The sequence below is a fragment of the Melozone crissalis genome, unplaced genomic scaffold, assembly GCF_028551555.1.
Source record: "Melozone crissalis strain CALT ecotype California unplaced genomic scaffold, PUWL_Pcris_2 ptg000053l_1, whole genome shotgun sequence".
NCBI classification, from domain to species: domain Eukaryota; kingdom Metazoa; phylum Chordata; class Aves; order Passeriformes; family Passerellidae; genus Melozone; species Melozone crissalis.
Genome location: NW_026535831.1, coordinates 996,302 through 1,023,494, shown reverse-complemented (window position 1 = coordinate 1,023,494; position 27,193 = coordinate 996,302). Strand labels below are relative to the sequence as shown.

At 41.5% G+C, this 27,193-nt stretch overlaps 1 protein-coding gene across 1 annotated transcript; it reads right to left on the bottom strand.

Moving 5' to 3' along the window:
- Positions 1–9,611: 9,611 nt before the first annotated feature.
- LOC128943670 (synaptonemal complex protein 1-like) lies at positions 9,612–26,269 on the bottom strand (the record flags this gene model as incomplete). Its single annotated transcript, XM_054286546.1, has 18 exons — positions 9,612–10,324; positions 10,410–10,496; positions 10,807–10,953; positions 12,171–12,230; positions 12,666–12,740; positions 13,654–13,746; positions 14,412–14,522; positions 15,106–15,222; positions 16,077–16,139; positions 16,806–16,868; positions 17,717–17,875; positions 22,382–22,434; positions 22,955–23,063; positions 23,468–23,541; positions 24,109–24,178; positions 24,568–24,626; positions 25,981–26,054; positions 26,220–26,269. Coding segments are annotated over 18 exons (1,608 nt in total), but the record flags the coding sequence as incomplete, so codon positions are not given.
- Between the last annotated feature and the right edge of the window lie 924 nt (positions 26,270–27,193).

Here is a 27,193-nt window from a genome sequence, read left to right as displayed (position 1 = left end):
GGTAGTGATCCGGGCTGGCTTGCCCTCTGGCAACAAGCCCCAACAGCAAAATCACACAAAAACACCGTTGATGCTTGGGTCTCACCCGCGCGGGTCTCTCGGGCGCTGCCTGACGGCTTGGTGGTCTGTCGCTTACCTCTGGAATGGGGATGTACGCGTCACGAGGACGTCCCACGAGCATGTCCTGTAAACAGAAACTCGCAACTCTCATCAGTCTCATTCTGCTCGCTATGGAGGTCCGGCTTAATTGACTTAAGTGGACACCACCTAGTTTTGCCGTCCTTTTTGACAGCTGCGTACCCTCGCCCCGTGAGCATCAACCTCCAGCCCCGTTCCCATTCGCCTAGCTCGTTTCTGATTACAACCTGCGGGCCCTCCTCTAGCGTTCGAGTGACCCAGTGTTTTTGAACGGGACTGTTTGTTTCATCTCCCCTGGGGAATTGGTTCAATGCCAGCAGAGCGGTTGCCAGTATACGTGCCTGATCTCCTGGGGGAATGGCATTGGCAAAGCCCTCTGCTTCCACCAACACTTCTATCTTGGTTTTCAGGGTCTGATTTGCTCTCTCGACTATGGCCTGTCCGGTACTGTTATACGGGATACCTCGCACTAATGTGATGCCCCATTTCGAAGCGAACTCTTGTACCGGTTTAGAAATGAAACTGGAACCGTTGTCAGTTTTGATCTGTTTGGGGATACCAAGCCAGATCATGGCTGTCAGCCAGTGCTGAATGGTGGCCTTGGAGTTTGTTTTGGCGTGCTGTGTGGCTATGATCATTCCGCTATAAGTGTCTACTGTCACTGCAAGCCATGCTCGGGGCCTCAGCAGTTCGCACCAAGTGAAGTCCGACTGCCAGATTTCTGAGGGCTTGAGGCCTCTCGGGTTGACCCCGTAGGTCCACAGGGGTGACTTCCGGCAATGAGGGCAGGTGGCTACCACATGTTTCGCGTCCGCTGTCGGGATTCCGCATCTCTTTGCCAGTGCTTTGGCTCCGATGTGGAGCGACTCGTGCAGTTGACGAGCTTCCTGCAACGTCCAGACGCCTTTCGCTGCGGCGTCCGCTTTGTCGTTGCCGATCTGGAAGTAACCTTTGATTGGGTCGTGGCTGTTGATGTGGATGACTGACACGGTGCCCTGTCGCGAGGAGAGTGCTTCTTCCAGCATTAGGGCTGCTGCAGATGTTGACACACCTGGTCCTGCCATGGCTTGGCAAAGCCTCGCCACGAATATAGAGTCTGTTACAATGTTGAGGTGTTCTTCTTGGAAGAGTCCGCACGCCAAGACCACTGCTGCTGCCTCCAGCTGTTGCACCGACAGTGTGGGGTCACACGCTTTGACGCAATGCCATTGCTCTCCTGTCTGCCACACTGCTGCTGCGGTTGAGGTCATGGAGGAAGCGTCTGTGAAGACCGTTGGTCCTGGCTGCGGTCGACCCATGACCTTTGGCGGCGTGTCCATGTCGACTATGGTCAGTAGCTTAGTCCAGGGTGGCTTGGAGGAGTAGGAGATTTCCCCTCCGAAGCCGGTGAGAGCAAGGGCTAGGTGCTCCGATATTATGGCTGACTCCAAGGTTGGTTGCTTACGGAAAGGGAGGTGGATGCTTGTCGGCTCTGTTCCCAGGTGTCTCAAAGCGAGTTTCCTGCCCTTCATGATGAGGTTAGCAATGCATTCTATTCCCGGGGAAAACGCACGGGCAGGTCTTCCGAGCACCACCCATTGGATGGGTCGGGCCTTTTCGGAAAGTCCTTGAGCCAGTGCTCCCACTCCCCCCTTCGGTGTAAAGTGGACGTATAAGTCCAGGGGCATGGCTGGGTTCCACCTGGCAAGTGTGCCAGTGGCCATCTGGCTTTCGATGAAGTCGAGGGAGCTCCTTGCCTGTGGTGTCAGCTTCTTGGGATCCCAAGGGTTCTTTCCTTTCAGGAGGTCATATAGAGGGTCCATGACCTCGGGGGGAACTAGGAGGATGTTGCGAACCCACTGCAGCGATCCCACCAGGCGTTGCACGTCGTGGAGCGTCTCGATGTCTCGATGGACTTTCGCTTTGGGGGGTGTCACGTAGGAGCTTGTGATCCCCACTCCCAGGAAGGTCACGCAGGGTCCTCTCTTGATCTTTGCGCTCGCGATCTCGAAGCCGTTGGCCTGAAGGGTTTCCGTGATTGTGGACACCAGGTGATCCACTTTGCTTGCTGATGGTGCTGCGACCAAGATGTCATCCATGTACTGGATGATGGTTGCATCGGGATGGGAGTGTCGGACTGGCATCAGTGCTTTGTCCACGGTGATTTGGCATATGACAGGGCTGTCAACAAGACCTTGTGGAAGTACTCTCCATTGGAAGCGAAGGTTGGGCCGCTCGCCGTTCCGAAACACCACGGAAAAGGCGAATCGCTCTCGGTCCTCAGGGTGCAGGGGTATCGAAAAGAAACAGTCCTTGATGTCCAGCACTGCGCACGGCTGCCCTTCGGGGATGGCTGAGTTCGCGGGGAGCAGTGTCTGGACTGGACCCATGGGTCGGATCGTCTTGTTTACTTCTCTCAGGTCGTGGACGAGGCGATAACCTTCTCCGGACCTTTTGGGGATCACGAATACAGGGGTGTTCCATGGGCTGATGGAGGGTTCTATGTGACCCTTTTGCAGTTCGCGGTTGACCAGTTCCAGCAAGGCTGCCATTCGAGGCTCTGTCAGGGGCCACTGCTCAACCCATACGGGGTCTGATGATTTCCAAGTTAATTTGATTGGCAGCGGGGGGTGCACAGCAGTGGCCCTTAGGATAAATTTGTGATCCGGAATCCTAGCAAGGAAAGAACATCCCTTCCCAACAGGGGTGGAGAATTTTGCAAAATGTAGGGGTAAATTGCTACTGTCTGTTCTGGTCCCTCTTTTGTGTGAAGTGTTAAAGCCACCAGCTGGGTGCTTTTCCATGCCCGGGACTGCCCTCCCACTCCGTTCACTGGAGGGACTTCTTTGAATTGCCAATGCCCGGGCCAATGCGCTTGGGGAATAATTGTGCAGTCTGATCCCGTGTCGGCCCAGAACTGAAACCTTATGATGTGGGGATCCCGACCGCCGTAAAGGCGGCATGTCCCCCACACCATCAAGGGTTCCTTCCCTATTCTCATGGCCAGGGCCACCCAGGGATCCCGCGCTGAGGTGTCCCCTGTTGGTCCTGTGACACCGGCGTGGTTTGTGGTGGTGGGGGGTGTGAAAGCATTACTGGTGGTGTTGTGCAATTCTGCCATTGCGTTGTAGGTGGGGATGTAAAATTGATTGCTCCCTGCGGGGGCATGGGATATGAGGGTCCCCACTGGGGGTTGCTGTAGCTGGGCCGCTGCATATTCCAGGCGGGAGGGGGCTGAGCACGGCCCGGCCACCCCCTCCCTCTGCCGTTTCCCTGAAGCCTGGATCTGCATTCCTTAGCTAAATGCCCCTTCTTCCCACATGCCCAGCACGGTCCCCTAAGTTCTCCCTGGCGTGGTGGAGCAGCTGCTGATCGGCGCCTTGGCTGGGGGCAGTTTACTGCCATGTGGCCTGCCTGGCCACACTTAAGGCACGCCATCACACTGGTTATTGCAGTGTGGACTGCTGCTTGGATGGGAGCAAGGTGTTCCTCCTTTGCGACGTGTCTGATCATGTCTGCTATGGTGGCCCCAGGTGGCAGTGATCTTAGAATGTCCTTAGTGGCTGAGTTGCATTGCTGGCGTAGGCAGTCTGCCAGCACGGGACCCTTAGCCTCTGGGGGCAATGAGGAGGAGTCTAACGCCGCCTGAAGTCTGTCCACAAACTGAGTGAAGCTCTCACTTTCACTCTGTCTTATGGTAGACCATTGTGAGGGTTTGGCTACTACTTTGGCAGTAGCACGGATGGCTTCCCGGGCAGCACGAGTGGTTGTCATAACTTCATGGGCCCTTAATCCCTCAGCCTGAGCCTGGGGGGTGATCATCGTGGGGTCTCTCCCCATCAATCTCTGTATACTGGAGCCGTGCAGTGGATGGTCAGGCCCCGTTATCTGGGCTAGCTCCTTTGCGCATTGATCCTCCCACTCTTGTTTAAAAACAATCATCCCCGCGCCATCGAAAATCATCCTACGTGTCTGTTTGATGTCAAAGGGAAGCATGTCATCCCCCCCAAAAACGCCATCAATGAGTGTGGTAACCATGGCAGAATTAATTCCCTTGTCTGCAATCGCTTTAATAATTGCCTGTACCTCTTTTGGACTCACTGGAGAATAGGTCCTTCTTTGGTTTTCGCCTGCCCCCCCCACACGGACAGGGAACACTAGCTTGGCTGAAGGGGTGTACTCGGCGCAGGCTATCTTTATTTTTCGCCAATCTGTAAGAGGGGTCCGGTCTTTCTCTGATAACCCCTTCACCCATGCGGGAGCGCTGTGACTAGAGACTTTGTATGCTGCTGCTCTCCCTCTGTTAAGGCTAGTATCCGAACCGGAGCTCCCCGACTCCCTCTCGGACTCGTCCCGGCTCGAGTCTGAGTCGGAGTCGGAAGTCGACTGATCGAGCACTTCCGGGCTGCTCTGCCTTTTTCTCGGGCTCCGACCCCGCCCCCTCCTGCGGGGGGCGGACCATTCCCTCCCCCTGGGGTCTCCCCGCCTCCTGCTGGGGGAGGTCCTTGCCTTATACGGGCTTAATTTGAATAGAGCGCTCTGATTGGTCTCACCCCTCACCGCAGGGACCGTCCCCCCTCCCCGCTCTCCCGCGCATGCAATGTTAAGCGGGCTGATCCCACTTCCGCCCTTTGTCCCCTCTTCTCTTCCGCCCTGACCATGCGGCCGGCCGCCATCTTCGAGCCCATACGGCGGCGGAGAGATGTTATCGATCCGGGCGGTTCCTGACCGTCCCGCCGCTTCCCGCGCCTCCTCCGTCAGCCCCCCCCAAAAACACCGCGCACGTTGCTCTGCCTCTTCCGTCTGGTCGGCAATTGGCGGTGGGGGGACGGGTAGAGGGGCCGTGGTTTTGTCGAGAGGCTCCGAGGGGGGGCTGGGATTTGGCGGGCTCCGCGGGGGGGCTGGGGGGTCTCCCGGGGGTTTTGGGCTCGGGCTCGAGGGGAGGTGGGACGCGCCTAGCCCCCGCACATCCCCATCTGCAATCTGATCGCTTTCCGAGGTGGTCTGTGTCGCTGCCCCCACCCCTAACTGCGGAGTGGCTATTAAACAGCTTCTGGCAGCTTTCCAGGTTTCTTGCTCTTGTCGAGCCTTTTGCAGAGCCCGGATGACTCTGCCCCACGATTTTAGGGCTTTCCCCGAGCCTGAACACATGGTATCCTCGGCCAGGGTTTTCGTACAATTATCCCACACCTCCGGGTGTAAAATATCCACGGGGCTCTCTATAGCCCCCAGCTTAATCAATCTCGGCAATGCGAGAGTCATATCCTTGAGCTTACAATCGATTCCCCATTGTGCATGCATTTCACTTACTACCTTTGCGATCGCTTCCATGATTCGAGGGCGTCCCCTCCGCTGCACAAGGCCAGCTGTGCAGCCGCCGTCCTCTCTCCAGGTGATCCCCGTTCCCCGGGCACTGGTTCGATCCCGGGTTTCCGGCACCACTTGTCGCCTTCTGATGCAAGGCGAGGCGACCTGGCTCTGAGGAAACGGCACGGCAACCCAAACTCTCCAGGGTCACTCGGGCCAAGAACACACGCTAGCACCAGTATGGTGGACGGTTCAAGACCTTTATTGTCCCGTCTCGTCGGGTTTTATACTCTGCAAGTTTTTTCTCTACGTCAGGGGGTCTTGCCTTACTGTAATTGGTTAGCAAGGAGTAAAAGTTACTAATGTTAGGGGGGAACTACATTCTTGGGTGATCCCTTATCACTAGAAGTTAGGGGGAGAGGAACCCTGCTGCTTTCCGTGACATCGCGAGATTTTCCGAGCGCCTCTCCCTGTCTACTACAACATTATTGAATCATTATCATCTTTCCATATAAGAGGACCGGCAAAAGAGAACTGTTTTGAATATCACAGCCTAAATTGTGCTGCTTGGGTTGCACTGTGTTGTGGGGGTTGTGATCAGTTGTTACTTTTTCATTTATGGTGCAACACCTGTAATTATAGGCATATCTGGGAACATAATTGGGAGCAGGCACTATGGAATGATACAGAGCTAAACAATGCCTCAGCTTTAGACCTTTATGAATCTCATGAGCAGAAAATCTTGGCTTATTATCGATGGGAGGTACAGTGTATTTTGAAAAAGGTTAAAGATCAAAGTGCTTCATATATAGCCTCAATAAGGTGTAGAAAACTGGTGCCTTTAACACAACATTCTGTTGTAGGTCCTATAAGAGGAGATCCCAATTAAGCATTAGATAACTCCATTAGAAGGTTACAAAGGTGTGGTTTTCAGGTGTCAGGAACAGTAAGGTTGAAAACTGATATGAAAAGGAAGGTCAATACAAAAACAGAAAAATGAGGTTCACTTTTGTTATATTGCTCAGTATAGTAGTAGCTGAAGAATTAAAGGTAGCACATTTTAGTCAACCTAGAGATAATGTATGGATAACACTTGCTAGACAGATTAATCAGTCATTGCTTTGTCTCAGCCTTGGAGGAGTTACAGCTTTGATTACTCTAATTTTCAAAGGATGAGTCAGCATAAACAGACATAAGCTACTCTGGATTCATCTCTAAGCCCGGAAATAGTGTCCAAACAACTTTATAACCAGTGTAAAGGCTCTAGTATCATGACACCTAAGAAATTACCCACAGGAATATTTCTAATTTGTGGAGATAGAGCCTGGAATGGAATACCAGCCCAAGCGCAGGGTGAATCTTGTTATTTAAGCAAGTTATCATTGTTCCACCTCTGAGCACTGGTTCTGATCCTTCTCCACAGGATCACATTTCTGACACTGAGTGTCCTGTTTATCCTCAGGCCTTTGGTGCAGCTGAGCCCTGGCAGAGCGGGGTCTGCACTTCTCTTGACATCTGGTAATGCCTCCTCCACAAGAGTTTCTATGAGGAAAAACTTCACCATTATCTTACCTTGTTGCATTCAAAAGATGGTTAGTAGGATGATAGAGAAAACCTGGCAAGCTAACCTCTTTTCTCTCAAAGAAAGGAAAACGGGGGAAATGTTGGAGAGTTTTTCAAGAATGGCTTGAAGAAAAAGGCCATGAGACATATAATTGAGAGAAAAGTAGAAGGGAAAAGTAAAGCAGTTCCTAACAGTTCTCAGCCTTCTGATTTCTATAAACAATTAGACTCTCTTTATAAACAATAAAGTTCTCACGCTGTCTTCCCATAACAAGAAGAACACCGTCTCTGGGAAAAGCTGGCACCCTGAGAACTGATGAAGAAGTTTTGGGAACACTGGTTCTGTTTTTAATAAACAATTGTAGGTATTCTAAAACAAGAGGAGTGGTTAGAAGTTTCTCTGTTAGCCTATCATGAAATTGGATTACAGAATATGCATGAAGTTCATTAACTTTGTTATTTAAGGTGATTGATTGATCAATAAAATTGGAGTTCGATGCATTAAAGGATGGTCGTCTCCCCTTCATCTCCAACATTCCCCACTCCCACTTTCCTATTGGTTCCCGTTCCCTGCAGCTCCTCCCCTGAATCCCAGTTGGTTGTTGCCCTTTTGTCCCGCCTTTGCACCGCCCTTGTTCCCTCTGCCCATTGGCCTCAGACCCAAAGTGTGGTGATGTTTGCAGGGGCCCCAGGATGAGGGAAAAGATGAGAATCTTGACTCCGTGTTTCAGAAGGCTGATTTATTATTTTATAATATATTAAAAGAAAATGATATATTGAAACTATACTCAAAGAATAGAAGAGAGGATTTCATCAGAAGGCCAGCAAGGAATAGAAAGGAATGATAACAAAAGCTCGTGACTCTCAGAGAGTCCAAGCCAGCTGACTGTGATTGGCCATTAATTAGAAACAACCAACATGGACCAATCAAAGATGCACCCCTTGCATTCCACAGCAGCAGATAATGATTGTTTTTCTTTTCCTCTGAGGCTTCTCAGCTTCTCAGGAGAAAACTCCTGGCAAAGGGATTTTTCACAAAATACCATGGCAACACCAAAGCTCCACCTCCCTTGTCCCATATAAAACCCTGGGCCCTGCTTTGTTCTTGGTTCTTGGTGCCTGGAGCCCTTGGGTGTGCTGGCCCATAAAGCACCACTGGAACTCCCAGCATGGATCCCCTCCCGCCTGTTTTCCCCTGAGCTGCAATCGCCACCGGCCTGGTGCTCGCTGGGCCATCCCTGCCCTAGAGGAGACGCTCTGGGGAAGGCAGTGCCTGGGGCTGGGATGGGCTCTGGGCACTACTTTGGGCTGGGGAGACTGAACTTCCTTCCCAGGGGCTTCTCTGGGGCAGGGCTTGGGTTTGGCCTGGAAACAGAGGGAAGGTTCCAGGAGGTTTTTGTTCCTACCCAGAGCCAAGGCCTTTCCTGTTCCTCATCCTGCCCTGGCAGCGAGGGGCTGGGGGAGCAGCAGAAAGGGGCAGAGACACAGCTGGGACAGGGACCCTGACTCAAGCCCAGGGCATTCCCAGAGCGTGTGGAAGAAGGATCAGTCTGGAAAGAGGGGGAAGGAGCAGAAAGGGGGGATGCTGGCAGTGATGGCATTTGTGTCCCCAGGTCACCATTGCCTGGGGTGGAGCCCTGCTCACCTGGGCATGGACGAACACCCACCTGCCTGTGGGAAGCCGGGAATGAATTCCTGGCTTTACTTCCTTGCACAGCTTTTCCTTCCCCCATGGACGTGTCTGTGTCTGAGCCCAGGAGTTTGGGCCCTTTGTCTCTTTCACTCCCTGGATTCTCCCCCATGGGTGCTCCAGGGAACTGGGCCTGAAGCCAGAGAGAGAGACAGGAGAGATGGAGCCGTGCACTGCTGCCATGGCCACAAGCAGGGCACCCTCATCCATTAAGGAAAACAGGCACAGAAAGGGGCAGATGTGATTTTACACCCTTCCCTGCTGTTTGCATTTCCTGCAAGCTTTCTGCAGTGTTGCTGGCAATATTTTTGTACTTTTTCAGGTGATTGACACAGCACCTCACAGGACACACTCACAGGATCAGGAGAATTATGTGATATACCATGGATTCATGTCCCTAAAAAATACCAAGGCTCTAATTGATTAGTTACTGTTTGAGTCTAGAAGCGGGCAGTACAAACTTCTCATTTTTCACTTTCAGGTGCTCATGAAGAAAGCACAGCATATTCTTCCAGGTCTTTGCACAATATTTGTTAGCTACATACAATAATAAATCTCATTTACATCACTGCTCAACAGCTCAACATAAGGAACCCAAACTACTGGCCTATCCCTAAGACTACACAAAAATAATAAAACAAATATGTTTTGCTTCCCACTTCAGCTGCATTTGGGATTTTTGATTTTTCATGATATTTTAAGATGTACTTGTAGTTTTCTTGTTATGTCTAGGCTCTGAAGTAGGGTTTGTCATTGTTGTGAAACCAAGATTAATCAAGGATTAATACAGAAATAGATGTTCTAAACTATCCTTGTACTTGTGCTGGTCCCTAGGAAGGCCCGGTGGGTGATTTCTGTCTGTGTTCAAATATGTAAAGCAACAACAAATAGTCCCACACTTTATATTTCAGATAAACAATTTAATGGCATCTTCACATTGTCTTCACAATCTTGTAACATGCATATTTTACTCCTTATGAAGCTGAAATCTTTTTAAATACAAGTAATTCTACTGAAATTGTAGAAGTTTCAAAACCATTTTAACATACTGAAAATAAAACAATCTAAAAGACTGGTCGAACAGCCATTAAAATGCAGGAAAAAGCAAGAGGACTTCAGTAAAAGAACATTCATTTAACAGCTACATTTTCTCCACTAAGTATTTATGTGTTAAGAGAAACAGAGTAAATGTAAAAGAACAGAAGTTATTTAAAACTAGAATTTCTAATGCTAGAAACAGCTTTGAAACAACTTTCTATGTAGTTCTATTTATTTCCAAATTTAAAACTGGCCAATTTTTTTCCCAACATTTTGAAGCACAAGGGAGGAAAGGTGGAAAAAGCTCTGCAGGGGTTGCAGTTATGGATCTCTAAAGTTTATTTGTGTAAAGGAATGAACATAGTATTAAACACACTGAGTATGACAGAAAAATGCAACAAAGCACTAACTCTGAGAGAAAAACAGCCCTGCAAGCAATGCCAGGGCACTGGATATTTCTGCATTTTAAGCAAAGAGCTTTACAGCATCTATAATTTTCCTTTTCCTGTCCATTTTGGAGAGTGCAGTCCAGCCCGCCTCGCGCATTCTCCTCATGGTTTTGAGTTTCAGAGCAGAGCCTGGAGATTTCACGCTGCATGGAGCTGGGCTCTAGGAAGGAAAATAAAGCCATCCTTTAGTTTCTGTAAACAATCTGATTAACTGCTTGGTTTAATCTTAGGAAAGGCTAACATACCTTTTTTGGTGCTGTGGAATGTAATTGTGAAGCTTGTGGATAATCTTTGTACAAATTTTTAAACATTTCTTCTTCTGAGACTATGCTCTATTAAATTAAAAGTTAAAAGTTAAATTGAAAGTTACTTAGTCACACTATATTAAAAATACTTTTTCTTTCCCCCTAAGGATATTAAACTATGAAAAAAAAAGTTAAGATGTCATTATGAGGCTTAACAGTTCCATAAAAAGAATGTTAATTATGTACATACAACTACAGTTCCAGAAAGAACCAATAAATTAAAAATATACATAAATATTGGCTTGAATGTGGAAGCCCAAACTCTTTATTTCCATTCTCAGCCCCAGCAGTGAGCACAAAGAGCTGCTCAGCACATGATTTGTTCTCTGACTCTTACCAGGAGGTCAGTGTGCTCAGAGCTGTCTGACTGAGTGTCCAGCTGCACAAGCACTTTCTGCTTTTTCCTGCTGCTCTGCTCTGCAGGCAGGTTTGTGCTTCTTCCACTCTGCATTTTATCCCTTGGAGGAGTCTTTATAACACATGTCTGGGAAAGAAAATGTTTTTCTTTTTAGATTATATTTTATGGGGTAAGTATGGAATCTAAAGCCAAACTCAGGACCCAGTTTACAGTCTGAGTGTCCAAGAATTCACCTGAGAGAAATGGTGGAACTCTGATCTTTCCATCCAAACATGGAGCAAAGACCCAAACAAAGTGGGGTGGGGTATAAATATCATTTTTTATACTATTTTTATTGCCAAATGAGGAGAATGAAGGGGAAGCTATGGAAGAGCTGAGTTTCATGGCACATTGTATTTAAGTTCTCCATGCTTATCTGCAGAAATTTAGGTTATTCTGAACTGTAGCCACTCCATTGGACTCTATCAAACATCAAAGAAAATGGGAACAAACAAAACTGCAGGAAAAGGCTTCCAGAGAAAGACTGATAGCTATATCAAGATTGGTGTTACTTAAAATAGTTTTTTCATTAGAAGTTAAACTGAGAAGCATTGAATGGTCCAGTGCAACCTTTTTTTTGACAGATAACATCAAAATGGTGCTGGATTCCATTGTTCCAATGTGAAAACCACAAGTGAACTCCTTACAGGAAGAAGGGTGAGTTCTGCAGTCAGGACTACTTTGATACTTTGACCATTTTTACAGCTATATCAGCTTTTTTCTCTTCTATAGAGGAAAAGTGCCTTTACAAATGGACACTTTTAAGACTATGTAAAACAATTCTAGAGACATAAAATATCAACAACTGAGCAAGAAAAATTACACACTGGGAGCCCTCCCAGAAACTGCTGTCTAATATCTCCATGGAATGGTGTGACCCTTTAAAATCCCTTCTTATCCCATGGGAAAAAAAAAATCATCGAAAGAGAAGTAAGAAATACAGGCAGAAAAATGCAACAAGAAAAATTCACTGTTAGGAGTTACAAAACTTCAATGTTGGACTGCCCAAGGGGCTTCCTGTTCTGAAGAACACATTTTTTTTATTTTTACTTTTATTTTTTTAATTTTAGGAATATAATTTGGAGACTTTTTATTTTTTACATTAATAGATTCACTGTATAGATCTAAACAAGGTTTAGGAGTACCAGGAACATAAGTTTGTATTTTCTATAATTTAAAAAGTTTGAAGTCAAAAGCATTCCAATGTCTTTTGTTGAATGCAAATAAATTGTCATGGCATTTCAATTGATTCTACACATATCAACACTCCCAAATTCTAAAAGCAATTAAAAAGTTCAAGTTACCTTGTGTTTCTTTTCACTTTCAGAAATCATACTGCCAGAGTGCTCTTTTACGAGATTCTCCTACAAAAGAGTTATGTGACAGCAAGGAAATATTTATTTGATTTCAGTTGTTAAAAATGTTCTTGGTGTAATGACAGAGCACAGTCTATAATCACAGACTGCTACAAAGTTCACACAAAAATATGACCAGATGTAGTACAACCCCAGCATTCAAAAGTCACTGAAAAAACCCCTGCAGTTTAGGGAACTTTTTTGCTTTAGCCAGTTAAAATTACCAAAAATAAAGGAGAGTTTTGTTTTGTTGTTTATTTATATATAATCTATAATCACAGACTGTTACAAAGTTCACACAAATAGATGACCAGATTTAGCACAACCCCAGCATTCCAAAGTCACTATTTTTCTGTTCAGTTTCATTTCTAATCCAGCTCTTCCCACAGCACAAGCCCAGGCCACACCTCTCACCCCCACTGCTCAGTGAATAAAAAACTCCACCTTTTCTTCCATTTCTGCTTTCAGTTGTTCCTTAAGGGAGGACAGTTCCTTTTTCAAACACGACAGCTCATTTTCCTACAAACCATTAAATAAAGGACAGGGTTAACTATGCACAGCCCAGAAAAAGGAAAACAGTCCCAAGTGAGACAGGGACTAATTAACAGGGACACTCATTAGGTACACAAGATAATTCTATTTGCTTTTCAGCCCTATACTTGAAGCTTTGCTTTAGCTTGTTTAAAAAAGACTGAAGCACTGTTAGAAACAGGTATTTGATCAGAAGTGTTCAAGGTAATAGCTTAAAACCCTTGGGAGAACAGGAGTGAGAGGGCACAATCTAAATATTTAAAACATAAGTTTCCTATTCAAAGTGGGGAGTCAGAACATGACCCACTAGCTGGAGGAGCAGACACAAGCACACTGCTACTCCAATTTCTTTTTAGAAACATTTGGAGTTTTTAGTGCCCAGAATAAGATCTGGTGCAGCAGGTTGGGTGGGACTGCTACTGGTAAAAATTCAAACCACACTGGAAAAGTTCCCAGAGAACTGTCTCTGGTGGGAAAGACCCCAGAGCACAGCAGGAAAAGAAACTCTCGAAGCAAACTGAAAAAAGATCTTTAGAAGTCACACACTGACTGAAGATCACATCTTTTGTCTCTCTGTGCTGTGGGTGGGCAAGAGGCAGGGATTGGGAAAAAAAGTGTTTTAAAGGTTTATTTTAATTCTCATTACTCACTTTTAATTCTATTAATAATAATTTTTGATACTATTTAAGTTCAAATCTGCTTTACCCTCAAAGTGTTTTTCTCCTAATCTTTATCTCAACTCAGTCCCTGAATTTTTCTTTCCCCTCCACTGCTCAACTACAGCAGAGAAAAATGAGTGAATGCTTTTTTGTGTGCGCCTGGCACTTAGCCAGTATAAAACCACTCCACAAGGACATCAGCCCCTTCACTGAATTATTGACCATTGCAAAGTGCTCCTTACCAGTGCCCTTTCTGATGATATCTGCTTTTGCTGTTTCATTTTGTATACTTTTAACTCTGCATCTTTTTCTTCAACCAATTTATCATATTCATTCTGTGGTAAAAAAACCAAACCAACAACAAACTCAAAACATGTGACTAAATGTTACAATTATGGAGTTATCCAGTCTTAAAACATCATTTTTTCAAACCAGGCTCTTAGGATTCAGAAAGAAAAGATTCATTGATGCTTCTGCACAAACTGTAAAACAGAAAATGCTCAATTCAAGTATTATTTTGTGGACTGGCAGAGAGTGCTTTATTTCTGTGCAGCAATATGTGCTCAGCACTAAGAGCCAGCTGTGCCATCTTTATTACTGTATCTGCTAAAGATATTGCAAAATGAGGAATAGAAAGGTAAACTAAAATGTGTCAGGCTAAACTGCTGACAGTCACTAGGTAACCTCTGAGAAAGAGGCCAAACTGATACTGAAAAATATTGCATTCAGATGGTATCAAAGGAAGCCTGAATTGAAAAAAAATCTAGAAATCCCAGAAGTTTAGATGACTGGAATTATCTGCCCATAGGAATCTTTTCAAAATCTTCAAATGAATTTGATTTTAGATGATGCAAAGTCCAGCATGTGTTCAGCTTCCTTTTCTGAGACTCAGGCCTGTTTCTGCTTTTGAAAGGTCATTAACGTGGTGTCACAAGTTATAAACATGGTATTGACATGGTATCACCCATTGCAAACCACAGCAAGCAGGAAAATCTCTGACCTTGTGCTTTTCCATCAGTGCCATCATCTCAGTTATCTTGTGCTGACATCTGGCATCAGTTTCTCTCTGTATCATTGCAGTTTCATCACAAAGCAACCTCATCTTTTCTACCTGTCAGTAATAAATTGCATTTCATTCATCAACATAACAATATATTTTTTAAAAAATCTTAATTTCTTCTTCCCCCTGTGGGTACAAAGTTTGCAGTCCCACTTGGCCTTTATTTGCTTTTAAGATCCCTTTCAAATGCCTCATCTTTTCTGCAGATTGTTTACATGGGCAAGATCAAAGGTACAGCCATGGCAGGCAAGCTCACTGCAAACCAAAAGGCCATTTCAAGCACTCCGCCCTAACATTTCTTAGCATTGCCATCAAAAAATGTGTGGGCAGAAAAATACTAATGTGGGAGAAGTTATAATCTAATTTAACTGGGCTGACTTTATACCAAGGGTGGAATTTCTTTGAACTATATCTTGAAAGAAAGAATTTTTAATTGAGTTCTCATTTTCAAAGACATATTCAAATACTTCAACCTAAGCACCTAATGTACTAAAGCTTTGTTCACAGGGATTCACAACAAGTTCCATTTATGTTAATAAGACTGAAATATGAGCAAGGACTCTGGCCAATAAATCTTCATAAAAACATTTTAAATTAAAAAAAATAAATTGCAGTAAAAATTAACACCTCTCACCTCTTCACGAAGTTTATTTTCATTTACTTTTCTTGTTTCTATGTCTTTTTTATAGATGTCAACTTCTTCCTTATGTTGCTTGTTCATATTTTCCATCTCTAACTGCAATTTATTCACCTTTGGAGAATGCAGAATTGCTGCTGTTATTTGTTTAGTAATTACTATGTTGATGATTTTTTCTTACCTCTTATTTTTGAGCACAAACACTGTTACTTTTCAGGTATGATTCAAGTGTTTCCTATTTAAAAGTTCAGGTTTTTTTTTTTTAATAAAGAGTTGAACTTTGGCTTGAAGTGAGTTAGAAAATACTCAAAGGAACAATGGCAACAGCACAATGGGGAAGACTGCCCTAAGCAGTCACCCTAAATGCTTTGAATGCCTCAGGAAAAAATAAACACAGATGTTTGTTTCTTCTCTCTTGTAAATCTGTATCAGATTTTCACAGGTTTTATGGTACATTTTCCTCCCAGCTGTGCATTTTGATTACAGTTTTTCCTTTTAAGTTTATCATATGAATATCCTCAAAAAACTCCACTTTTCTTCAAGTGCAGTACCCAAAGCTGGACACAATATTCCCATCAGAGGGATTGCCACTGCAGAACACATTTAAGGAACAGACTAAAAAGAGTAATATATATATATATATGTGTATATATATGTCTTTTAAATGCTTTTCTGTTACAATGAGGTTGCTGAACCCTGTTCAGTCCACTATCAACAAAAGAAAAAAAAAGTAAGGAACAGATAAGAAACATCATTAATTGCAATTTGAATCCATCTCTTAAATGTCCAATAGTCAGTGCCCAATGATTAAAATGGAAGCATCTTCTAAAAACTATGAGCTCATTCCTGCAAAGTCTGTATCCCAGATCCATAAACCAGCTCAGAATGTATTTAACAAGTATTATAATTACTTACACTGGGACTTAAAACACTCACCTCATCTTCTACATGATGTTATTTAAACCTACCTTCCCTTCATAAGTGTTGCTTTTCTTGCTTTCTGCAGTAATTTTCTTTTTCAGCACCTTATTCTGTTGAAATAAAACAAAACAAGCACTGTATCTTAATAAGTTCATAGAATTATGTCATGGTTTAACTGCATCAAGAAATTCCAGCTTTCATCAGGCAAATAACTCTCTGTTGTGCAACTCAGGTTCCAGAACAATTCTTCAAACAAATGAATGTTCAGCTAATTTCTGTGATAATTACTGTTTCTTCATGACCTTAGGAAAGGCTCCTCCTGAGCAGCAGCAGGGAATAACAAATGAGGAGCAGAATGGGAATTAAAACTAAGATGCTGCTGACAGAAGGTGTGAAGATGTCATGACCAAAAATACAAGTTATTTATTTTTACAGTGAAGTTTATACAATTTGTGCTAGTGCAGAATTCTTTTCTACTAGTGATAACTGAGATACTCATACAAGTACATAAAAAACACTATGCATTAAATGAAAAAGAGTAGAAGTTTATTAAAGATATTATTTTTGTAATTGCTTTTTTTCAAATTAAGGCTCATTTAACAAATCAAGTGATTCCAAAGCTGACTCCCTAGTTTGCTCAGGGTTAGGATAAAAAAGGAGAATTTTTAAATTACATAGGTGTATCTAAAGACATCACAGCAGACACAAACCTGCTGAAAAGGCAACCCAAAGTATAATGTGTTTATGTATTTGTGACATTTAAAATCTCTACACACCTCCTGTTGCAACTCTTCCATGCATTTGGTTTTATTTTCCACCTGTTTCTTCAGATTATTCATCTGAAAGAGATATTTCAGACATGAATTAGTAAGTTCAACAAATGACTCCCTATGTGAGCAATTCCTGTAAATGTTCTCAAATCTGCCCTTGCACCAGTCTGGTTTGTTCCAATGGGACTGAAACACCAGCTGCCATGTCAGAATAATCAGAGTTTTAGCCATAAAGTACCACAAGATGTTAATTAACAGCAGTGAACCAGTTCCTTAGTGGCTATGGAGTTAAGAAAGAAGAAGAAAAAAACCCCCAGCATTTTCACAATTTAAAAAATGCACTTGTATGAAGTTCCCTACATCCATGAAAAAATGAATTTTCCCAATTATTTTCTACAATCTTCAATGGCTTTTCCTTTCTTGAAATTTCATTTTCAGTTCTCTTAACCTGAAATTAAAATTGTAAATATTAGGCTTTTACAATGAAATTTTGAAATCCATTCTAATGTTAAAAACCCCAGGTTGCTTTGAACCAATAGAAAGAAAGTAAAAATGTTTGAATCTATTTAAGCTAAAACTCACAGTACATATAAAAATCTAATCCAGAGCCCATCCATCACTGAGTGGGTATATAAAAACCAGAAAAGCAGGTTCTCTGTTTGCCTGAAAACAAATAAATCTTTAATATTAAACTTCCAGCAAAGAGTGAACATCCCAGTGACTGTGCTTGTCTTTTGAAATACCAGGGCTCACATGTGGACACACAAGGGCACAGCTGGCAGCAGCTGGGAAAGAAGAAACCTCTGGCAGAGATCACATCCCCCAGGCAGAGCTCTGCAGAAAAAATCCCAACAAAGATTTTACATTGAATGCTGCCCTGCAGGTTCTGTAAGATATTTTCATGACACAGGACATACATTTTCTTCTCTTTCATCCAGTGTGCTTTTCATCTCTTCACCTGTCTTTGCCATTTTCTCCTTCAAAGACTCCAGTTCATTTCTAAGTACCAAATTAACAAACATTAGTAAATATTTACATATTGCCTTTAACTTGTTTTCAGTACTTCTAATAAACCCATATTTTATTTTCTAAAAAGAGCTGCTAATGTTGATGGGAACTTCATAAGCTGCTCAATGAAAATGTTCTTAAAATGCAGCAACAGGCCCAGTAAGTCAATATGTGAACTGTCCATGCTTCTTTTAAGTAGGAGAAGATGTTCCAGGAACCCCAGGAAAATACATCCTGACCTGGACTATTGCAATGCAGCTGTGAAACATGGGAGCTGCCTATTGAACTGGGGATACAGAGAGTAACTCTGATCCAGTTTTGCCTTGTCACATTTCATCCATAACCTTCAACTTCCATTTGAATTTCCTTCACACCTGAGATGTCTAATGCAAAACAAGACAGCTCTTACTATGGAATACAAAATGATGGCAAACATTGTTCCTGCAGCAATTGGTATTTCTAATCTGAGAAAATTTCTACTTGGCCAACAGCAATTCTGAATAGTTTCTGTTTACCTAGATAATCTAGAAAAACATTAAACAAAAAATCCCAGAAAGCAGCATTTGAACACAACTAACTATTTGAGTCTACTTCCTTTAACAATATCAGTTAATAATATTTGCTTTTACTTGCCTTAGCTGGCTATTTGCCTCTTCTAGATTTTCAACTAACTGCTTTGTATTGTCTTCTTTTTTCTTACTATCCTAAATAAAGACCCATGTGTCAGCAAAGAAATAAAATTCAAAGTGACTTCCTAAAAAATTCAAAGCCATCCAAAGCACACAGACCTGCCTTGTTCACAAGTGTAAATACACTTCCTTTCCAATTCAAACACAAAAAATAGCTCAGGTACTCTACAGACCCAAGTCATGTTGCAGCTCATCATCTAATTTGCAAAACTGAGTCATTTGTCAAACTGAGTATTGTCCTTTCAAGAAAGCTGGAAGTTTACAACTTGCCTCTTGTTGTTCTTGCAGTTTCTTGAGTTCTGCAGCCACAGCATTTTTCTCTTGTGCTGTTTGTTCTTTCTCTAGTGAAAGCTTACTGAGATACACTGTTAGCTGTTCATTCTTTAACCTAATTTAAAACAAATGGCCAAGAGGAATAAGAGGATGCATTTTGAAATCTCATTTTAAATTAAACATACCCATTATCAAGTGTTATTCCATGCTGAAAGAAGTCCAGGAATTATCTACAAATATAAGCTTTGCAGCAGAGTCAGAGAGATGTAAAAAGGTGACAGAAGAAGGAAAGAAAATCAGAGTCAACTTTTATATAAATATAATGGTTAGTGAAGATTATGTATTTTAAAGCAAGATTAACAATGAATTCAGAAACTTTCTCTTCTTGTTAAATAAGTCAGAGAGATATGGAACAACTACATATGCCATAGAATACATATAAATAGAGAAAGTGGAATTTAGAAATGTAAGTATATAAATAATGTCATATATGTGGTTCAAAACTTCCATTAGAAAACAATCACAGTTCATTTCACTGTGGATTAAAGCAACTTCTATATTACACCAAAACTAATGAAACATTCTATTTTCAAAATGGTCATACGCCTCTTGTTCAAGATCTGTTTTCAGAGTCACAAGCTGCTTTAAGTAATCTTGTTCCTTCTCAGCTGTACATGTCAGCTGTGCTTTCAAACCATGGAATTCTTTCTGCAAAATGAAAAGGAAGAGTTTTGAGTTCCCATGTGCAAACTCCAACTGCTGGAGGTTATCAGACATGAACTAAGAGCACAAGGCTTTCAGAAGAACCCAACAACATCCATGCCATGGATTATCCAGATTGCATCTTTCCAATCTCTGCTGGGATCTGGAAGTGGTGTGACAAAGTGAACTGTGACACCAGTGCTGTTCATGTCTGTCCCCTGCTGTGAGTTTCATTACCTGGGCTGCAAAATTCGGGTGGGACCCTGCTCTGGGTGCTGTTTCTTATGTATAAACTTGTATACAAGTTCAATATGTGCAACTTCAGTATTTCTAAAAACATGTTACTGTTGCCCTGCTTCAGACCTCTCTCATTTGGAGAGCATTTTCATTTCTCTCTCCACATTTTTCTCTCTCTGCATATTTTCTACAGTAGCCTCAAGATTCTTCTTCAATCAAAGTCCTCCAATTTGCCCATTTTAGAAAATGAGTGAAACTCAGTTCAGAACACTCAATGCACAGATTATAACAACAAGCAGACACAGTAAAATGCACACCTGATTTCACACTATCTTAACTTGAGTTGATATGGATTCTTGTTAGGCTTGTAAATATAAAATCATAATGAAAATAAACTTCTGTTAAGAGTGTATTTCATATAGCTTTGACTTCTGTGACAGAAAATGGGCCTGTGTCACAGCACAGCAGGGTTCACAGAGGCCAGAGCTAATTACCTTCCTGGAAGGAAGAAAAAATGGGAAAACTTTATATCCAGAGGGAGTGGCATTTGAATGGGCATGAACAAAGAAGAAATAACCAAAAACCTTGAGAAGGAAAACCAAAAGCACAAGAGACAAGAAAAACCAAAAGCATGGGAGACAAGAAAAACAGAGGCAATAAAGAAGTTCTTCAAAGAAAACACTGAAATTGTGTGTGAGAAAGTTTAGTAGAAATGTTAAGGTAGACTAGATGGTGTTTATTTATGGCATTTAAGATACTTACAAAGCAAGAGGAATTTCATATGAAGAGCAAATGCCATGAGATTAATAAAATGAACATTTACCAGAGTTTCTGACAGCTCTTCAAGTTGCACTTCTTTATCACATTTTACTTTAGTCATCTCTTCTACAGCACATGGAATGTAAAATGAATGGAACAGGAATAATTTTTCATTATTAGCAGGCAGTATAAAACATTTACCCTTTTGCAATACCCAGTTCTCAAAACTTGTTGGATTAATTTAAGGAAATGAAAAGCTAATTTATGACTTAATCTAAATGTAGACTTGAAAAGATGATTCAGACATTAGCAAATCTATATCTGAAGAGAAGCTAAATATTTATCTTAAATAAAATTTAGAGCCTATGATGTTTTCCACAATTATAGCTTCAAATAAACCATGGACTGTAAGACTGGAGTATTCTCCAAGTATTGCTGCACCTGCATTGTTCCAGAAAAAATCTGAACTGCTGAAGGTATCAGATGGATATGCTGAGAAAGGAAACCAGTTGTTACTAACTTCCAGATGGTTTCTGTGTGCACAGTCACAATTCTGGTATTTTTTACAAGTTCTCAACAGCAAGGCAGAGCTCTTACTCTGGGGACTAAGGAGCACATCCCTAGAAACCACAGGATATCAAATTGATGATATTTAAAAACAACCCCTGCCAGCATCATTGCACTTCCAGCATGGGGAGGGTCACAGAAACCTCCATGGGAGGTTTTATCTCTGCTGCACAAGTCACTCCTGGCACCTGCAGTGCTGCTGCTCTGAGCTGCAAACCAAAATTACCTCCAGAGGAATTCATGCATGAATGGTCTGACTGTTGGAGCTGTGCACAGCACTGCCCTTTGGCTGCTGCCAGCACCAATGACCCCCAAAGAAAAGGGATCAGCTGAGTAAAAATAAATCCAGGCATTCCTGACAGGTACAGGTACTGTAAAATCATTTCTTAAACTACTAGAGACAGTCCATTTCCAGAAAAAAGCAGAAAACATTTTTATTACTGCCCAGCTCATTTTCTGCCTTTCTACAAGCCTTACCCAGTTCAGCAGATTTATTCTGGAGCTCCAAGGTAAGCAGCTTTGAATCATCTTCAGATTTCTTTAATCTAAGGAAATGGTAAATGAAAAATCCCAAATGTAGAGTACAAAGCACTGGATTTGAAACTTACAGGACAATAAGACAACGTCTTACCACAAGCACTTTAAGAACATTTAACTTTTAACAGGCAGATAATTTATCTGCCTGCAACACACATCAAATTACAGTTTTACAACCTCAGAACAGTAGACATAAAAGTAAACAAATATATATCTACAGAAATCTGTATTTTTTAAAGACAGAATTATGCAAGTTGAAGGGGGCAAAAATTTACTTTTTATACAGTATCAACTATCACAAACAAAAAAAATTACATTAAATTCTCTGCATTTAGACCACTGTGTGAAAAAACCCTCCAAATTTCAGCTTCATTTCCAATTGTTCTTGGTTTTGTCATAGACTGCAACCTGTAAGATCACTCTTGGAATTTCAACTCATTAATTTACCTATTTTGCTCTTCTTGCAGCAAGCTTTTCAAATTGGCAACAGAAGTCTCAAACTCCTCTGTCAGTGCTGCAAGCAAAGCCTTCATTTTTTTACATTCTTCCTCCTGCTCTTCCTTTTCTCCAGTAACCTGAATTAATGTTTTCACTGTAGTCTGGAATTCAGTTTCCAAGTTCTTTTGAGTAACCTTCAAGACATGGTATCATTTCTAAATATGTTTTCCAACAAACAGCTACAGCTGTTTCGTGTCTAAAGTATCCATAATTATTTATGCAAATGCTCATCTAGTCTATTTCTATTATAGAGCTATAAGTAAGGGGTACCTCTGCCTTTTGCAATGAAATTTTAGCCTCTTCCAGCTCTGCCCTCAAATGTTCTTTACTGCCCTGGGATTCCTTTAACATTTCTTCATTATGTACTAAACAAAAAAAAAAGTTTATATTGTTAAAAATAGGATATTTACTAAAAAATGCTGCTAAAAATGGAAAATTACATACATTTAAAGAATGTAACAAAGACCAATGGTACTGACATCATCTACTATAAAATGATAGATAAAATTTGAGTATAGATGGCTTAAAATATTGAAAAGTAAGTTCTGAAAAGTAAGTTTCCTCAGTGACATCTGCCTGACTTTAAATTTGCAAAACTGAAGCAACATATTTTCCCCTTGCAATTTTCAAAAGCTCTCACTGCTTGACTCACCCTAAAAACTGCCCTGCCAGTCCTGCTCCCACATGAGCAGCTCCTGTTCCAAACAAAAATAAGGCCTTCAAGGCCCCAAAATTCTGCTGCCAACCAGCAACAGAATAAGACTATCATGGCCCTGTTTCCTATGCTTCTAATAAACAATTACATATAATAAATAAACAATCATAAACAACTACATTGAAATTCTGTAAACAATTACATTTAAACACAGCAGGCAGAACTCTTACATTTTGCTTCCATTAAGTCAGCAATCTTATTTTGTGACATCTGCAGCTGAGCCTTGATGTCTTTTATGACATCATCTTTTTCATCTCTCTGTATGGTAAGAGCTGAAATCTAGAAAAATGCAAGAAATATCATCATGAAGTCTGGAAAAGGGACAGATAATAATTTTCATTTGTACCCCAGCTATGATAAGCAGACATTTTGCTGTCATTCAAGTTAGATTAGATAGATAGATAGATAGATAGATAGATAATATTTGGCTAGATACAATCTTAGCCAAATATTGATCAAGTCACATTACTCTAAACAAAAAAGTTCTCCAATTCAAAATCAAACCATCAATTCCAGTAGACTAAAGGTACTGAAACATCATTAAACTTAGCAGATTTGACTTAAATGCAGCTTCAGACATTATTTTGTCTTTTTTACTAATACCCAGAAACACTTCTTGGCTCTTGCATTGCCCCTTTAGGCACAAATAAAGCTCTACATCTTAGATGGTAAAATGAGCAAACCTGCTTTTCCTTTTGGCTGACTTCCAGTCTGCATTCTTTCTCAAACTTGTCCACTTTTTCTGCTTCTTCTTTTACTTTGGAGATACAGTAACATCCATAGTTAACATTCTAGCTGAGATATACTCCAAGTTCAATACAACTTCCACTTTAAGATTGCTTGGAATTCTACAGTTCTAGCATTTGTTTCCCAAGAGTAATTCTTGAGGCAATGTTTGATTTTATAATCAAAATACAAACAGAAAAGACCATGTGAAAATGAAACAGGAACATAGCAGGCTATACATACAGAGAGAGAGCATTTAGCTAAAGTTTCTGTAGCTATACACTAGTGGATTCTCATTTAAATAAACAAACTATGTGAAATAAATATTGATCTCTAGACTGTACCTCACAGACAAAACTTCAATTTTGAGTGACTGTTTGAAAAATAAAGTTTCAGATTTGGCCCAGTGGAACAGCAACAGAAGGGGCCAGGCAGTGACCAAAGGCAGCAGGAATAAAAGAAGGGTCCCAGTGTCTCAGTGTGAGCTGCTCACCATTCCAGCACTTCACATCTGCCTGCCCTGACACTGCATGTGTAACACAAGCTATGAAGTACAAAACTGAGCCAGCTGCATAAACTCAATAAACAGAATTCTCACATTTGAAACTCATTTCCAGTCTGTCGTTCTCTGCTTGCACACGAAGCTCTTCAAATGCCACTGTCATTCTCTAAAAACAAAATTTAATACTTGAAGTTCAATATTGGAAACCCTGGAACTTCTCCAGGGGCTGCTGCCCACCTCAACCATTCTGAGGAACCAGCAGGGAGGTGAAACAGAGCCCAAAAAGAAGCCAGAAGTTGTGGCAGTGACCCAGCACTAAGCACACATCACCCAGATCACAGGGATCTACATCCCACACACTGCTGCACCTTCTCCATTGAACGTGTTTGATATAACACAAAAATAATTCTTGAAAAGGGATTGAAAACACAACTTCCTGCATCACACATGACATGATACCCACACATGATGGACACAAACAGTATCCCAACATAAACATGGAACTCAGCTCAGCTCACAGAACTCACATTCCTTTCATCAAGCTTGGTCACTTACTTCTACGTTGCTGTGAAGTTCCTCATACAATTGTATTGTTGCTTCCTTTTCCTGTTCATCTATCAAAGCAAGAACATATGAGAAAGTTTTTCTTTTGAACAAGAATGCCAGCTGCCCAAGTCATAATACTTAATCAGCATAATGAATTAAAAAAGGAATTATCAGCTCCATTGTTATTAAATAAGTCATTATGAAACATGGTGCCAAAAGTTACAATCCAAAAAAATTTAGAATCTAGGGAAAATATGTATTTCATTGAAACACTGAGCAAGCTCAGCTTTTAAATTTCCTTCCCAAGATATTTTTTTCTGTGAAAAGTGTAATTTTGGATCAGCTTATGTGACCATATTAACTATTATAGTATTAATGCTGTTGAATAATAATGTATCAAAACTGTTAGTATTTATAAATTGTAATCTAGGGTTTAGCACTGAATTTCTTCCTATCAGCAGATACCTATAACCACAGATCTGTCATAAAATTGCAACACTCCATGTCCATATTTTCCTTCTTTTCTTTCCCCTTTGTAATTGATAGAAAACAATTAAAAAGAGAACAGTAACAGAAACAGGTATCAAAAAAGAACAGTACATCTATGCACTGTGTTTCTAGAATTAAGTGTATTCCAACTATTCTAGTGTTTCTAGAATTAAGACAAAAAAGAAACAGACACTTCTTAAGTCTCCACGATCAAGTTAGTAAAATTCTAAATTGCATATAAAGTAAAATTCCCAATCAAGAACATGTTTTAAAACCTCAAGAATTTAAACTTCATTAGGTTATCCAACTGTCTTGGCTTGTTCAGTTTCATGAGAAGAATTCCAGTTACTCATTATACCTTGGGGTTCAGACCTTTTTTCCCCACAAATGTGTGATGGCTGAAAACAGGAAATGTCAGCTCTGGAAATCTGTTCCAGAGTGCTGGGAATTTAGAGTAGATTCTACTGCCTAAAAACAGGCATGAAGTGTCACTTCTTATGTCTGAATATATTCCCAGTGTGTGGCTGGGACTGCAAAGCTTCAATGGGCTGAGCAGCCTTGGGGAGCCTTGCCCTGCTCTGCAGTGGCTGCCAGTGCCAGTCGGGGCTGTGGGCACTGCCTCAAACCTGGAGCACTGTTTGGGCACCAAAGAGCTCCCAGGCTGGCAACCTTGCAGCAAACAATTTCACTGCCTTCAAAAGCCTTCTGCATTTAGCATTACAAACCAAAAGTCTGTTAGACCTGGGGCTTCACTTCCAATTTTGTGAGCCACTTAAAATTCACTTCTCATTCTGAGAGCCACATCCAGTCGATCTCAACTGGAGAACTTCTCTGAACAGCACGAGAAATTTCTTCTTCTTGCTTCTGTTTGTGAATTCAGAGCAAGCTAGAAGCACATTTACTCTGATAAATAAAAACTAAAAAAGCATTTACATTTGCTGGTCTTCTCTGTGAAACGAGTGTAGGTTTCCTTGAGCAGATTACACAGATGCCTCGAAGCAGCAGCTCTAAAGGAGGGAAAAATATCATGTTTGCACAGGAGTGCACAGTACTTTGTACACCTAAGGAGTAACAATGGAAATGACCTTCAATATTTAACAGCTACATAAAACTGCCCATGTGAAAACGGATTATTTCCACCACAAAAATATATCCTTGGTTCTATTACTTACTCTTTCAAGAGATCTTTATTTTCACATATCTCATCTTCCAGTTTCAAATGGAGTTTTCCATTTTCAAACTGATTTCATGGGGAACAAATGCAAAAAGACACTGTTATTGAAAAATGTATTAGAAATGCACTTTGATTTCTCAAATCCCTCATGAAAAAGTCATTTAGGGCATCAGTAGACAGAAGTCTGTTTTATCTGGTATTACATGCTGAGTCATCTTTTTCATGAAAGATACAGTAATTAATGAACAATAATTTACCAGCAAATGAGACACTTACAGGTTTATTCTTCATACACACACTCACACAGGACAGGTGCCTGCAACTTCTCAAAATAATCACTTTCTCAAGGCACAAATCAAGCTGCAACAGTCTTTAATATTTAATTGTATCAATAATAGTGTCATACTGAATCAGGAAACACTGAACTTCATCTATTCAATGTACATTATACAATACTGGCCTGCAGTTCTTGAATGGCTTTACTCTGTGCTTCAATAATCTTTCTATTCTCTTGGAGTTTTCTTTCTTTCTGGTTTAGTTCAGTTTCCACAGTCAGTTTCCACTGCTTGATCTTCTCAGCCTCTTTGTAGAGTTTTGAGAACAATTCATTCGTTGTTTCTGGATTCTATTAAAACAGGTTCCACAATTTAATCTCAAATACTATCCAATTTATAGTATATAATATCTAATTAATATTGTTGTAGATAACATATTTCTCTCCTAGAAACATCACAAGAGTAATATTTTTCCACAGATGGTGATATAAGCTTAGATATGATCAGGAGTCCAAGTTTAAATCTTTGTGCATCCTCTATGTATGTATCAAAAGGCATTACAGAGCACACAGGAGAAACAAATACAATGAAATATCCCAAACCCCCTTCAGACATCACCAAATAGATGGGCCTAAAGACATGGATAACTTCAGTCCACCAAAATCAATAAAAGTTTTGCCAGAATTATCAGTGAAGC